We start from the raw sequence: 15067 nt of genomic DNA on the forward strand, positions 1-15067 counted from the left end.
CCAAGGTGACAAAAGATGACAGAAACAGAACTAGGACCAGTGTCCAGATCAAGTGATACCCTACCGGCTCAACCGCACTTCAGCTCGGCTACCAGAAAACCAGCAAATCTCGAATAACTGCTCAAACCCACTTTTAGCGCTTCATCTTGCACAGCCCCTACCCTCCACCCTTTGCCTGTATTCCGATAGCGACTTGTTACTTTATTTTGTATACTTCTTTTGTTGGTACGGTTATATTAATAATAAATACTCCCTCAACCCAGGGTGCATTGTTTGGACAAACCTCCATGTCAAAAGGAGGCTTCTCGGAGGTATACACAACGCAGGGTCAGCGGGATGCGTCACTTAGACACGGGTGCCCTTGCTAGAGGAACAGACACTCTGCCTGTTCCCCCTACCCTCCCACCGGTGACCCATGCCAGCTGGAGACAGGTCACACAGAGCCAGGCTGGGGCAGTCTTCCCCTCAGGTGGACACTGGCTTTTCAGGCTGCTTGCATTTGGTACCCACTCTGAGTTCCTGAGTTCAGGGAACTATATTCTCTGCTCAGCCAAACTAACAGAGTAGTAGCTTAATACAAATGTGTTTACTAGAATCGGGCCCTGGTCCCCCAGGAACAGTGTCCAAGAGGGCACTGAGGGGGCTGGATAATCTCCAAGCCTCTACTTTTCTCAGAATCCTTCAGCTTTCATCCAGGATTTACCAATGAATCACTGTATAATCTACTTGCAGGTATCAGGGAAACTGTAAATAACAAGTGAGTAATGCCTAATAATTGGTCTAACCAACACATCCCATTAGGAAGAGGTGTTTAAGAGGAAATTAAACAACACGTTGATGAATTTTTTCATACTTCCTTTACCCTACATTGATATTGGAGAGCAGAACTTTCTTTTAAAAAATATTCCTACTTAGGGCTACTAGGATTATAACAAGTCTGTTTTTGCTTTTATTTCTTTGTTTCTCCTATTTTCATTGAACTTGATGTTCATTGTTGTTGAGGCAGGCAAAGTGGTGTGGGCAATCCTTTCTCAGTTTCCTCTGGGCTTCTTCAGAAAATGAGTTGGCTGCTGCCACCACCATGCTGCAGGCTGTGGGCCTGGGTGGCAAGGGAGAAGCTTTCATCCCCAGCGTCGATTTTCATTGCACACACATGTGGGCTTCCCAGAACGGAGAAGAGCGAGCCAGGGAACGGTAAGCAGAACCTGCAGAGACATACTCCCTGGCAGCCTGGGACTCTAACCTCCCCCACCTGGGCCACACAGAGACCACGAGACCAGGGTTCTGAGCCCATCAAACAGGTGGAACAGAGAGGGCTCAGGCAACGTGGTATCCACCAGAGCAAAACGAAACGCCTTTTCTTCCCTGGCTCCCTGACAGCCTGTTCTCTCTGATACTGGGTGAGGGAAGGAAAAGAGGACACAATTTAAAACAGTACCAAGGCCATCTATTTTGAGACTTGATGTTGGTTACACATACATCCATTTAAAATTATTTTTGACATGTTCTCTGCTTAATTTATTCATGAAAGGAGTACAAGAAAGAAAATGAGCTTAACTTTTAAATGGAAACTTCAGACTAAAAATTCTTCAATAAACTCAGGAGGAGAAAAAAAAGATAAAGTTCACTGTGCAACGGAAAGAACATGACAGTGCCATCCTATCCTCTTCAAACAAAGAGGGATGGAAAGCTTGGTCTTTTGACCTAAGCTAGTTGTCACCTGAAGATGAGTGTGGTTCCTTCTTCATTTTCCCTAATAACAAAGAGGAGCGGCAAATTGATTCCACATTTACAGAGAACTTGCTAAGCTTTGCATGATGCCAGACAATCGTGTTGGAGACACAGAGATGGAAGACGCCCGATCCTGGCCCACGAACTGAGATTTTACGACCATAAAAGGATTGCTGTTTAGGTTTGAAATACGTTGTTGCGCTTATTTGTGAATATGAGTTTGAAGCACAGGTTCTGGAGTCTGATGGAGCCAGTTCAAACCCTGCCTCCTCTGCTCTCTCCTTCCTCCTTCCAGGCGGTGCGACTTCAGGCCCCAACTTTTTGAGACTCAGTGTCCTTGGGCTTGCTGTATGGCAGCGTGTTTCAAGCTTCTTGTGAAAGAATATGTAAATATATCTACAATTGTCTAATCCTAGTCAAAGCTTCAGTTTTATAAAATGAAATAAAAAGTCAGTAATATTGTAGTATCTATCTATGGTGTCAGACTTATGGGTGGATCATCTCGTAAGTTATAAATGTCTAATCACTATGTTGTACAGCTGAAACTAATATAATATTGTATGTCAACCGTAATTGAAAAATACATTTAAAAATGAGCTACTGAAAAGATTTAAAAGATATCCCAAACAGCCTGCTGATCATGCACGTGGATACTGCAACAATTTAAAATTGATATGTTTCCCCAAACACTCAGTTTTTGTACTTATCTTGCTGCATACTGGCAACATGCAGCCCGCCATGGACCACACGGAATACGGCAGTGCTGAGGAAACCAGGCACAGTGCATGGCACGTGCTGCACGTTTATTTATGCATCTTTTCCATCTCTCTTTTTTGTATATTCTGAGGGTTCTCTAAATAAAACCATAGCGCGACCCTGTGGAGAAGTGACCATTATCCTTGGACTTACAACATGCTGACAATGGAGAATACCACTCTCAAACCCACGTGAGCAGAGACATACTCTTCTTTCCCCTCTTTCCACTTCAAACCATTCCTTAGTCAAAGGGAAAATCGGGGATTGCATTCATAAAAAGACAGTAGAGGAGACACCTGTTGTTTAATTTACCCAGGATCCCTGGCACCTTTCCCCCAGTAAGATCACCTCTCCTGCTTAGTGCAGCTCTCTTCCCTGACTCCTGGGGTTCTGTGGAGGCTGCCAGCCCACGCACCCAAAAGGATGCGTGTGCACGCACTCAGTTTTGACATCTGAACTTAAGGCTTTGAAACTGGAAGTGGAGGAGCTAGGACGTCCCATTCTTACAGTTTGAAATCAAGGCCATCCCCTTCATCTTCAGTTCAGACTGAAGGATGTGTCTCCCCGGTGTGGAGGAGTCTAAAAGAATGAGGCAACATTCAGCCAGACGTCGAGCCCTGCAAATGACGGAAATGACAGTAAACTGGCGCTGCCTTGAGTCCCTGCTCCAAGGAACCCTGAGGCCAGCTGCACCTGCATTTCACATAGTCTGGTTATCAAAGTTATCAGTTTCCCCTTTTTGGGTTTCTGTTACTTCTGCCAAAGAGTCCTGACTGACACTGGTCATCTGAGAGGTCAGGCAACTAAATTCAAGAAAGCTTTTACGAAAGTGATTATGTGGAAGCTGAATGCTCTGGAAAAGAAGCCTGAATAACCTCTCCCCAAGTGAACCGCCCAGCATAATAGGACAACCTGGGGACTCCTCTTTTATACGCTTTTGCACTTTCAGAAAGCTAGAAATACGATACCTATCTGCCTAGGTCATAGGTCAGATCTTCCCATTCGGATCACAAAAGTAGGTCAGAGCATATCACCCATGTTATGGACCTCGCTTAGATTCCTGCTCTGAGAAATGCTTTGAAGTACCTATCACTGAAAACATTATGAAAACGGGAAATAAAAATTTTAAAGGTAGCCCTGCTGATACAAGCTGGAGCCCACGGGTTCAATGGCAGGTCGGGCTCCCTTTGACACTTGGTGCAACTCAATTTCTAAATTCTCTGGAAAATAAACAGAAGGCTTCCTATAGTAATTCTCCTCCACATTAGATCTGAGAAAAAGATGATGCAGGATTGTGTTTCAAAGGAATGTGTTTTGATAGGAGCACAATAGGTGTGGAGGAGAGTGTTCGCCTCAGTAAGTAGATAATAACAATCACAGAGACATTCAGAAATGGTTGTTTTGATGTCACATCATGAAGTAACAGGCCCAAATATATGTAAATGGTAGTCTTGTCAGAGGGATTTAAACCCTGTAGCTCTTTAAAGATGTCTGGACATGTCAAAAACAAATACATGAAGGAATTTCCACTTTTTTATAAAAGCCTCTCTTTCCTCGTGGAAATGAAGACGTTAAGAAGAATGACAGTTGCACTATAACCTGTGAAATGACCAAAGCAAATGACGAGCCACAGGGCAGTTTCTTAGGAAAAGCCCAGGCCAAAACTACAATTCATAATCCGTATTTATGTCACTGTAGAAGAGACAGCTAACACTTATGTCTATTATAAATTTATGCTACTGATTGTCTCAGCTGTCTTTTTGGGAACAACTGCATGAATCCATTTCCCTTCTAATTCTCACAGAATTACAGCCTGACGGGTAACAGCAGAGACTTTGCAGGCAGATTGCCGGGATTCAAAATCTGCTTCCACAACATTGCAACGGTGTGACCTCCAATGAATCATTTGTCTTCTCTGTGCCTTCGTTGCATCAGCTGTAGGACAGGGAAAATACAGTCTACCTTATAGAGCTACTGGGCGGACAAAACGAAAGGCCCTCAGCTCCGCGGCTGGAACACAGCAGAGGTCCAGTAATGACGGCCACTGCCTGTAGCTACAACCACGATTATTTTTAAAGAGCTGCTACACATAGCATGTACCACACAGATCTTAAGATGAATATATTCTGAGCCTCAGATACAGACACGGGTAGGAGTAGATATTTAAATGATAGGTATTTAACTTCCTCTCATGTATACACGTGCACTTCCCAAATGCCATTTCCCACTGGAATGTTCCACGGAAGGCCCCTCGTTCCCATTTTCCTATATCCAAATTCTACCAAGGTCAGTAAGAAGTGGCCGGTCCCTCTGTAATATGTTATCTGGAATCTCCCTTCTGGATCTTTCACTTATCTTACCAATATTTCTATCTCTGTCTCTATCATCTTAATATTGGGTTTTGAATGAATCGTCATAAACTCTCAATCTAGTCACCATTCCTAAAATTATGACTTACGGAGCCCCAACTCTTTGCAAAGGACTGAGCTAGGTGCTCTGAGAAATGGAATATTAATAAGACCTCTCCCCCAACTGGAAGCATGAGACCTTCCAGAAGAGAAGAAAAGCAGGTACCGCCTAAAACTCCGTTTGTTTCAGTTTCCTGTTTTGAGGCGTTCATTCAGTGTGTAGTAAGTGCCCTCAGTTCTAAGTGGGCAGGAGGGCTCACGGGGAGAGGTGCCCTTCTGGCACGGGGTCATCGGGGAGGGCCACAGTCAAACAGTGAGGATGGCAGGGAGACCTGGAAAAGGAGGTCAGATTACAGTAGGGCTAGAGAAGCTCAAAGGGGTGCCCTAGGTGCAGAGGACAACAACAGGGGAGGAAAGTCCAAAAGTTCAAGGGGGGGCTGCATCTGCTTAAATTTGGCTGGAAATCAGCATGCGAGAGGATGAAATTGGCGGCAATGAAGTAAGACAGGAGGCGGGGAGCCTTCAGGGAGCCTTCAGTGCTGAGTGGAGTGGACTTCTGTGAGAGTCAGCACGGCACCAGCGAAGGTTTGCAGAGCAGGTGACAGAGTCAAGACAGGGCTTATGAATGTTCCCTTGGCAGCGGCTGCGGGAGAGACTGGAAGGACGGCAGGAGACTATTTTCATCGCCCTGACGAGAGGTCAGCCTAAAGTACGATGAATGGAAATGGTGGCTATAAAGGACATTTCTATGAAACCTCCTGGAAGTTCAAACTCAGGAAACATTTTCCTCAAAGGATACTTCAAGCAATTTAAACGGCTAACGTCTCGAAGTAGAAATTTAATAATGCATTGTGCTAAATCATTGTTACAATAATTGACTATTGGAGCTAGAAGGAAACAGAAATCATCTAGTCCAACCTCATTTTCTAGGCAAGTAAGCAGGTTCAAAGAATTAAGTAATTTGTCAAAAGTTGCAAAGATAGTGAACGCCTGGGGGAAGATAGTAAAACTCAGTTTCCTCCACCCTGGGATACCTAAGAAAAGTATATGGCTTTAATTATTTCACCGAAACCTCCTTTGACTCATTCTTTATTCTCTTCTTATACCCTGGAGGCTCCATTTCACTCTCCTTGGCTCTTCTTCTGTAGTATGTACTTTAAAAACATGGTCTTCTCCAGGTGCTTCCACCCCCTCCTAATAGCTGTATGCAAACCATCCAGACCTTTCTCCTCATACCGTACCTACACTGGCCTTCCCCTCAGAGTTTCAAAATAAAACGTCTTCTTTTCCTCTGTTACTGCTTTTAAGTTCCCTGGTTGGGTTAATGGATCATTCAGTTAACACAGGCAAGAAACTTTGGAGTCACCTTTAATTCTGGCTTCTTGTTCGTTACCGCAAGTGCCTCTTGAAGATGCTGCTTCCTTTCCATTTCATTGGCACAGTCACAACCCAGTACTACTACCGTGCTTATGTCCTAATGGGGGTCCTGCCAATCATCTCTTCCTCAAAAAATCTATTTTCACAGTGCCCTTCAATTGCTTTCCTTAAATACACGTTTGAACCCATCATAGTTCCAGTTCTCTTGACTTCTTCCTTGACTTCAACTGCCTCCTCACGGAGGGGTTGTGAACTTTTTCTGTAAAGGGGCGGAAAGTAAATATTTTAGGCTTTGAGGACCATCCTCAATTCTGTCTCAGCAGCGCCATACATAATAATGAAGGATAATGGGGGCTCTGCCCAGTACAACTTTGTTTATAGATGTATAATTGTGAATGTATCACAAAATATTATTTTTCATTTGTTTTTCCCCCCAACCATTTAAAAATATAAAAACCATTCTTAGCTCATGGCTCACACCAAAACAGACAATGGGCCAGATCTGGCCTGTGGGCTGTAGTTGCTGACTCCGTCCTAACTGGTCTTCTTGGTTCTACAGTAACTCTCCAAGTTCACTGTCCACACTGCTGTCAGGATCCCCACCCAAAAATGTTGATCATGATGACAGCCCTGCTTGCAACACATCAAGAGTAACCATTATTCTCAGAACAGCCAGAGCTCCAGACCCTTACTCTGGTCTCTGATCCGCTTTCCAGGCCAAACACCTAACCTGATCTTAAACCTAACCTAAAATTTATCTTATCAAACTGTACAAATTGATACTGCACAGGAAAACTCTCCACGGAGTTTGTGTTCTCTCCCATCTTCATGGCTTCGCATATATTATTCCCTCCAGCTGGGGTACTCACCCCACCTTTTTCCGTGTTGAGAACTCCTATTCATGAACTCATTAATCAAGGTCACTATCAAACAGCTCCTGCTCCAGAAAGCTTTCCCTGACTGTCACCTCCACCTCCAGCCCAGAATGAGCCAATTCTCCTTCGTGTGCGCTCCTGTGGTAATCTTTCCTTCTGTTATTGCACTATGACCCCACCTATTATCATTGCATATATAGATCTGGCTCCTTAGTAGAGTGTGAGTAACCTAAGGGTAGGAGCTGAGTCTTATCAGATTGGTACAAATGTAATTGCGGTTTTTGCGATTATTTTTAACCTTTCAAACTGCAATTACTTTTGCACCAACCTAATATTTTATCTTTATGCCAAGAGCCAAGCCACGTATTTGTCGAATAAGTGAATGCTATACTTAACGGGGTCCTTCAGTAAATGCTGAATTCCTATTTTCCATTTTAAGTCCAATTAGACAATAAAGGGAAATACCAAAAAAGTGATAGGTTATTTTTCTTTTAGATTGATCTACAGATTTCTACTCCAGTTTTTAAATTTTCTTGGCCTTCATTTCATTATTACTTTGTTTTCATATTCAATTACCTGATTTTCATATTCAATTTTGAACTTTGTTTAGAATATGCCATTCAAAATGTTTAAGACTAAATGAAGAGCTACCTGTGTGGGATTTATTTCTTTCAGCTGGTATACACTGAAAAAGAAAGACATAATGTTTCTCAACCACACAGTAGAGAGAATCAATAAAGAATAGTCAGGGTAAGCAAGCTCTATAGAAACCAAAAAAGTATATCAGAAATATTTAGCCACACAACCAAGTCGCATTTGCAGTGCAAAAGAGAGATATATACACAGTTCCTTGCATTTTTACTGTCATCTTTAAATTTACGAATGTGGATTTTATAAAATATAAACACAGACCAAGTGTAAAATGCTTACAAAAAGAGTACTGCACTTACAACATAGGCAATTAAGTTTTATTTTCTGTAAAACTGGGTTAAATTTTCATAGACTTGGTGTAAATAAAGCTCAACAGAAAAAGCTTTCTACAGAATCAAGCAAAACCGTTTTTCTTAAGAACAAAGGAATTAGTTACCACTAGTCCACTTTCTGCAATTGCTGCATCTTAATATGCTCTCCTTGCAAGAAATTGATCTTGTCAGACAGTACAAATTGATACTGCACCGGAAAACTCTCCACGGACTATGACTTCAGAAATTAACTCGGAATAAGACAGAATGGCAAAGGGGGCCAAACCAGCATTAATATTTACTTTCAGAAGCTCAGCCACATTGAGACATTAAAAGCGGTCTGATTTCTGTGGTTTAGTAGTGCTTAGCACACAAACGGTTGGATCTCAATACAAGTCTGACAGAGAAGAAAAACTATTACCTATCATGATGAAGCTAAATTCTGAAACCTCTAAGATTAAGGAACCACAGGGACAATGCTAACGTTACATTCTCAGATCTACAATGGCAATGCTTTACGTGGGCTTTAAAAGAACAGCTATTATGCTGCAGTATTCGGCAATCTTTTTTTCATAAGTGTTTTATTTATTGGGATTTTTCCAGATATCACACGTGTATAAAAGATTTATTTTCTTTCTTTGTTTCCTTTCTTTCTCTCTCTCTCCTTCTTTCTGCTCTTTTTCTTTCACTGTCTAAAAAGGAAGTTGGCAAACCATTTGGAGTATTATCATAACAAAATGTTTTTTTTTAAAGTTTGATTTTAACAGAACTAGGGGCATCTTAACACTAACCCAAAACTTTGGGAGGTTCATCAACCTCTAGAATATTTTTTTCTCCAAACGCAGGCTGTTCAAGTGGTGCTTTTCTCCATCTGTTACCATACCGTGCTCAGAATTACACTGTCATATTTAACGTAAAAGGGATCGTACCCTTTCATAGTTTAAATTCAACATATTACTATGATTAGAAGATCAGCGGTTTTCTAAATTATGAACAAAACCAAATATCATAAATTTACATGTGTATTTAGACAAAATTCTCTTTAAAAGCCGAAAACCTCCAAAAACTGAAGAAACTCAAAGACTTGACCTGAAAATTGAAAAATTATACTAAAACTGAAAGTGAGAGGAAACCACTTCATATGGCAATGTGAAATACCTATAATCTCTGTTTGAATATTTCTGTGTGTATTTATGTGTTTGTGTGTGTGTTTTCAACATAGCAAATTATACAATGTTTGCTACCTAAAATGTCTTATTGTAATTTAGGGCTGAGTTATATGTTTACTAAAGTTTTATGACAATGATGGTCATATCACAATATCTCATGGCAGAAACAATGTAATTTGAAATCGTGGTGGTGTAAGCATTATAGTTTAAACATGAACAGTGCCAATCAATTTCATCTTTAAATTTTATACCTCCTTAGGACTCAAGATTCCCTATTTTGTATCAGTTCCATCTCAATTTGCATCTCAGGATGTCTTTTACTTTGGCTCTTTAACCACTGACAGCATCTGATTATTTTCCTAAATAGACTACTCAGATCCTTCAGTTCCACATTTTTATTAGACACATAATTAACAAGAGAGGTAGTGGTGGTAGTAGGAGAAAGACGTCATTTTGCTTGTATTGATAGAGAATCACCTAAATATTTGAGCATTGTAGATGAAAGGTTTTGTAATATACCAGTAATTCCCTGCCACACTTATCATTCACATGTCTGGGTGTTTTGCTTACCACATCTCCACTTTTCTTAATATGCCTGAAAGCTGTGTGTGAAATGAATGACTAAGACGAACTCTAACAACTGTTTGGAAGCCTGTGGCAAAAATCAGCGGAATGAAATTGGTGCTACGGTGCGTAATGGGATTAGGGAATACCTGGTGAGGTGCATTTGGTGCTCAGATTCGCCCAGCATTTCTGTCAGTTTCAGGCACTCCTCTCTGGCCTGGGCTGCCTTCTGCTGCTCCTGTTCCAAGTACTGCTTGCTTTCACTCAGTTCTAATGTCAATTTCTCTATTTCCTGAGGTAGAGAGAAGAGGGCGAGAAAAGCACCCATATAAAATACATACACTTGAATTCAAAATTATCTCATTTTTGTTTCGGCCATGAATTTTAATGTGATAAAAATTATTAGAAAATGTAGGCTAGCTTCCATTTTATGACAAAGGGAATTAACAAAGCCAAAAATGCACATTAGTGAGGTTTTTTTTGGATCGTAAGATGAAGTCTAATTTTTCAAGTGAGATGATTAAATGATTTTAATCATTTTAGTCAAAATGGATAATCTGCACTTTCATTCTAAGGCTCAGTCCCTTTAAAAAATATTAACTTAAAATATCACTGTTTTTAAAATGTAACATTTTTGTTTGTGAAATTAGATCAGACATATGCAGTGACTTACATCAAATATGTGGCTCTTTTCTGAAAGATATATTTATTTGGATATTTTAAAAACCAAATTAAAGGGTAAAATAATTTCAGATAATTTTTAGAAAAATGTGAAGTGTAAAAGAAAGAATCATGATGATTCTCAATATTATTTGGAAAAAATAATTTGGAAAAAAAATACAGCATGAGAACCTTTAAGCCTTTAGAGTGTATAAGACTTCTGAGCTAAAATAATATTAAATTAAAATTGTATTTTAAAAGGCAACAACAAAGCATTCTCAGATTATTAAATATGAACATTTAAAATATATGAAAATTTGTGTTGTTTAATTTTTTAGTCTCAGGGTGAAATCATCCTATCTTACTGAAATATCTGAAACTTACTGAAAATATTTCAAAGCAAAAATATCTTACTTAGAACATAGTTTTAAATAATTTAAACATTAAAGTAGAAATATTTATTTAGTAAAGAACATTTATAAAAAATTTTTAAAAGAATTAAAGATAATTATTCAGATTATTAAAACAAGAAAAACAAAAAAAGGGGAAGGGTAGAAACATTTTGAAATTCAGCAGAAAGCAAGAAGCACTTTTAATACAAAAAATGCAATCCCCTTTTAAAAAACAAAATTATGTCTAAATACTGTTTTAAACTTAGTATTTAAGTACATTTCAAATTTCCTCATGTCATTACTCAATATTCAGAACAATATTCAACTATATATAATACATCAGGCAAGAAAAACTGAATAGTTCGTTTTTTACATTTATTACATTATAAATATTCAGTTTATGCCCATCAAAACTATGTATTACCAACAATATAATAAAACAACTTATTACAAGTTCTTAATATTGTTTTATGTTTAAAAAGCTATGTAATAATGAGTGCATGACTTTCATTCAGAGTAGATTTTCTACCTCTTTCAGATTTGAATACTAATAAAATTTGTTTCTTTAAAATATTTTAAGCTGTTAAAGTTATACCAATATATTACACCTATAATTAAATATAATTAAAGAGATGAAAAAATTGTAACAGAAAAATCTATTAAGCTTTATTTGTCTAACATTTGGGAAATTAACAAAAGCAAAGAAATATAGAATTGAAATTACGTTGACTTTAAAACTTTAAAAATTAATTCATTATTGTTTTTACACTGTGCAATATGCAAGATACTGTACTGAATATTATGCTGGACTCACAGAGTTTCCATCTCTACATCCAGGAGTTAACAATTCAGTTGTGTAAATGAGACATATACATACACAAAAAGACTATTAAAATACAAAGCACATAAAAAACAACAAATGTATATTAGAGAAGATCCATCCTTTAACAGGCCAGATTAAATATATTAGCATGGGAAAGAAGGTAAAGGTACATAAACTCATGGAATGACAGATTAGAACACATTATGAAAGGTCTTCAATTCGAAATTAATAAAACTTATTTTTCTTATATGTAGTGAGGAGATAGTAATGGTTTAAACAAGTATGCAATATGAGAGAAGCTGAGCTTAACAAAAACTGGATCAATGTGTATGATTGATTTAAGATGGCAGAAACTGGCAGTAGGGAGTCCACAGAAAGATAGCTGAAATATTCCAGACATGAGGTGTAGAGACATATTATTAAAACATATATATTAAAACAGAAATATAAAGAAAACACGGTGACTAAATGGAAATAAAAGGAAAGATATCAGGAGACATCAAAGAAGACTCCCAGAACGTTGAGTTAAGAGGATACAAAAGAATGACAGAAATAGAAAATGTACCAAATTCCAAACTTTCTTTAAAAAGATGCAACAATTTTTATAAGCACTATTTAACAACAACATATGGAACCTTACATTGATAATTAGGTTTTAAGTACAAATCATCTGCTTTCTTAATCTCATGTAATAAAAACTCAGAGGCTCCACTGGAAGAAAATCAAACAGAGATAGAGAACATGGGCCCAAGAGTCAACACAAATATCAGGGTTTCACACACAGCCCTGGCACGTTCCAACTCTGTGACCTTGGACATTATTCAGTTTCTTCAATATAAAATGGGAGTGATAACTGTAGCAAACTCCTAAAACTATTGTGAAGATTAAGTTAGAAGATGCGTACTTAGCCGAGTGTCTAGTACATAGTAAGAGCCGAATAAAAAGACAGCAAGTATCATTAATTATTACTGATTTTTTTCTCTATCTTTCAAGAATAGCAAAGAGATAAGTAGAAAAAGTGACCTGCCTAAGGATATGTGGTTATTATTGAGGACTAAAGAGTTCTTGATTTATGGGCGGCCGGATGGCTCAGTTGGTTGGAGCACGGGCTATTAGCAACGGGGTTGCTGGTTTGATTCCCGCATGGGCTAGTGAGCTGCGCCCTCCACAACTAGATTGAAGACAATGAGCTGCCGGAGCAGTGACTGGATGGCTCAGTTGGTTAGAGCGTGAGCTCTGAACAATAAGGTTGCCAGTTCAATTCCCGCATGGGATGGTGGGCTGTGCCCCCTGCAACTAAGATTGAAGACGGCAACTGGACTTAGAGCTGAGTTGCACCCTCCACAACTACGGTAGATTGAAGGACAACGACTTGGAGCTGATGGGCCCTGGAAAAGCACACTGTTCCCCAATAAAATAAATAAATAAAAGTTCTTGATTTAATTCTCCCAAAAGGCATTATTTTGGTGAAAACTGAATAAAACTTTATTATATTTTCAAAATGAATAAAGCATTTTGTTAGGAAGGTGGAAAATTACTGCCTGCTTTTGATTATCTGTACCACCAAAAGAGCTTATTGGTGCAGATAATAAAAATCAACAACCAACCAACCAGCTGGAGCAGGACTCAACACTTATGCCCAGAGTCAGGAAAATCTGCCATGGTACCAACTCCAACCGTTAGAAGAAGAATCTCCTGCCAGAAATGCCATGGTCCCACTGGCAGGATAACCCTTTGCCTCACCCAACTAGGTCAGGGCTGCTCCATTGGCTGTATGTAGTGGCTCAGGGACGAAAGACCAACAACAAACAGTCATAGGCCAATTGTACATTATTCTTAACCTACACTATTAACCTGTAATGTCTACAGAGCAGCTTGATCTAGTAATCTTTGGCCAATTGGGCAAAGACAAGTCCAGATAGCTTTATACATTACCAAAAGATACACTTCAAGCCACCGAACAACTAACAGGAGAATAGTACCAAGGATGGTGGGATACGGAGAAAAGGGGACTCATTACTGAGCATTTAGAATCTATAGTGTAGCAAATTTTTTCTTTTTTTTAGGAAGCTATTTTTTTTTTAATTTCTTCTTTTTTTTTTAAATTAGTTTCAGGTGTACAAGACAAAGTAATACTTAGATGTTTATCATTTATATCCCTCACACTGTGTGAACCCCCCTACCCCATCCACTACCCCTCTAACATCACACACAGCCATTACATTTCCACTGTCTCTATTCCTAATGCTGTACTCCACTTCTTGTAAATATATATATATAATGTAGCAAGTTTTTTAATTAATCATGGACATATGTAACTTTATTTTTATTATTATTCAAATTTTGTTATCAAAGTAATTTAAGTCAAATAGTATTCAATTGCTCTTAACAAAGAAGGGCAGTGTCCATGCTCTACCCCTTGCCCACCTCCAAGCCTAATACTCAAAGGCACACACTATCCACTCTTCTGATATTTATCTTCATCTTTTTAAATGACATACTTATAATGCTACTTTTTGATTTTGCAGTATTAGACATTATCTATTGACTTCATATATGATAAAAGGGAATGATTTACATCTCTTATATCACCCACCCAACATATCCACATCATCCTTCCATGTAACAATTTTGATTAAATCGTTAGCCAGCAGTCCATTCATAGTATAATGACTATAGAAATATTGTTAACAGCCAAGACAAATAATATTTTGCTTAAATTAATTTTCTTGTACAATATTTTATTATTTCCTGAATTTAACTGCCTAGTTTTTAATAGTTTATTTTTCTAGGTAACTGACATTTTCCCCTAAATGATCAAACAGATCCGTCAAATACCCAACAGTAATATTTTTCCAAATAATAGAACACAACAGATAAATTATCAGTTCCTTTAGTAAAATTTTCTTCCTGTAAAAAATACATCCTTCTTGGTGCCTTATGTCTGGCCTGGTTGATTTATATATTGGGTTAAACCTTACCCATGTTCCTATTAGACTTCCCTGCTTTCTGGGTTGTAAGTCAGTCTGTTTTTATGTTTACTCTTTTTTTTTTTTCCTGGTGGAAGTATACTTAGCAAGTTACTTTCATAAGAAAGGTTACATGAATAATACATTTTTTAAAGTATCTGTTTGCCTTAAAATGCTGTTATTCTATGAATACACTTGATAGTTTGGCTAGGTATAAAAAAAAATCTATGTTGAAATTAAATTTTATTCAGAATTTTTAAGGGGCTACTCCACTGCCTCCAAGAGTCTAATATCACAATTGTACAGCCCTATGCCATCTAATTCCTAATACTTGGTCTATGCTTTGCTTTTTAGTTTCTGAAAGCTTTTATAATATTTTTT

The 15067-nt window shown here is 38.4% G+C and overlaps 1 protein-coding gene across 2 annotated transcripts in view; it reads right to left on the bottom strand.

Moving 5' to 3' along the window:
• Window positions 1-15067, bottom strand: part of SDCCAG8 (SHH signaling and ciliogenesis regulator SDCCAG8) — a 206225-nt gene that overhangs the window by 101553 nt on the left and 89605 nt on the right. For both annotated transcript variants that reach the window (XM_033099396.1, XM_033099395.1), the window contains exon 13: window positions 9992-10134. In XM_033099396.1, the coding sequence (XP_032955287.1) occupies window positions 9992-10134 (143 nt within the window). The remainder of the gene's footprint in view (window positions 1-9991; window positions 10135-15067) is intronic.

Source organism: Rhinolophus ferrumequinum, chromosome 27 (assembly GCF_004115265.2).
Source record: "Rhinolophus ferrumequinum isolate MPI-CBG mRhiFer1 chromosome 27, mRhiFer1_v1.p, whole genome shotgun sequence".
NCBI classification, from domain to species: Eukaryota; Metazoa; Chordata; class Mammalia; order Chiroptera; family Rhinolophidae; genus Rhinolophus; species Rhinolophus ferrumequinum.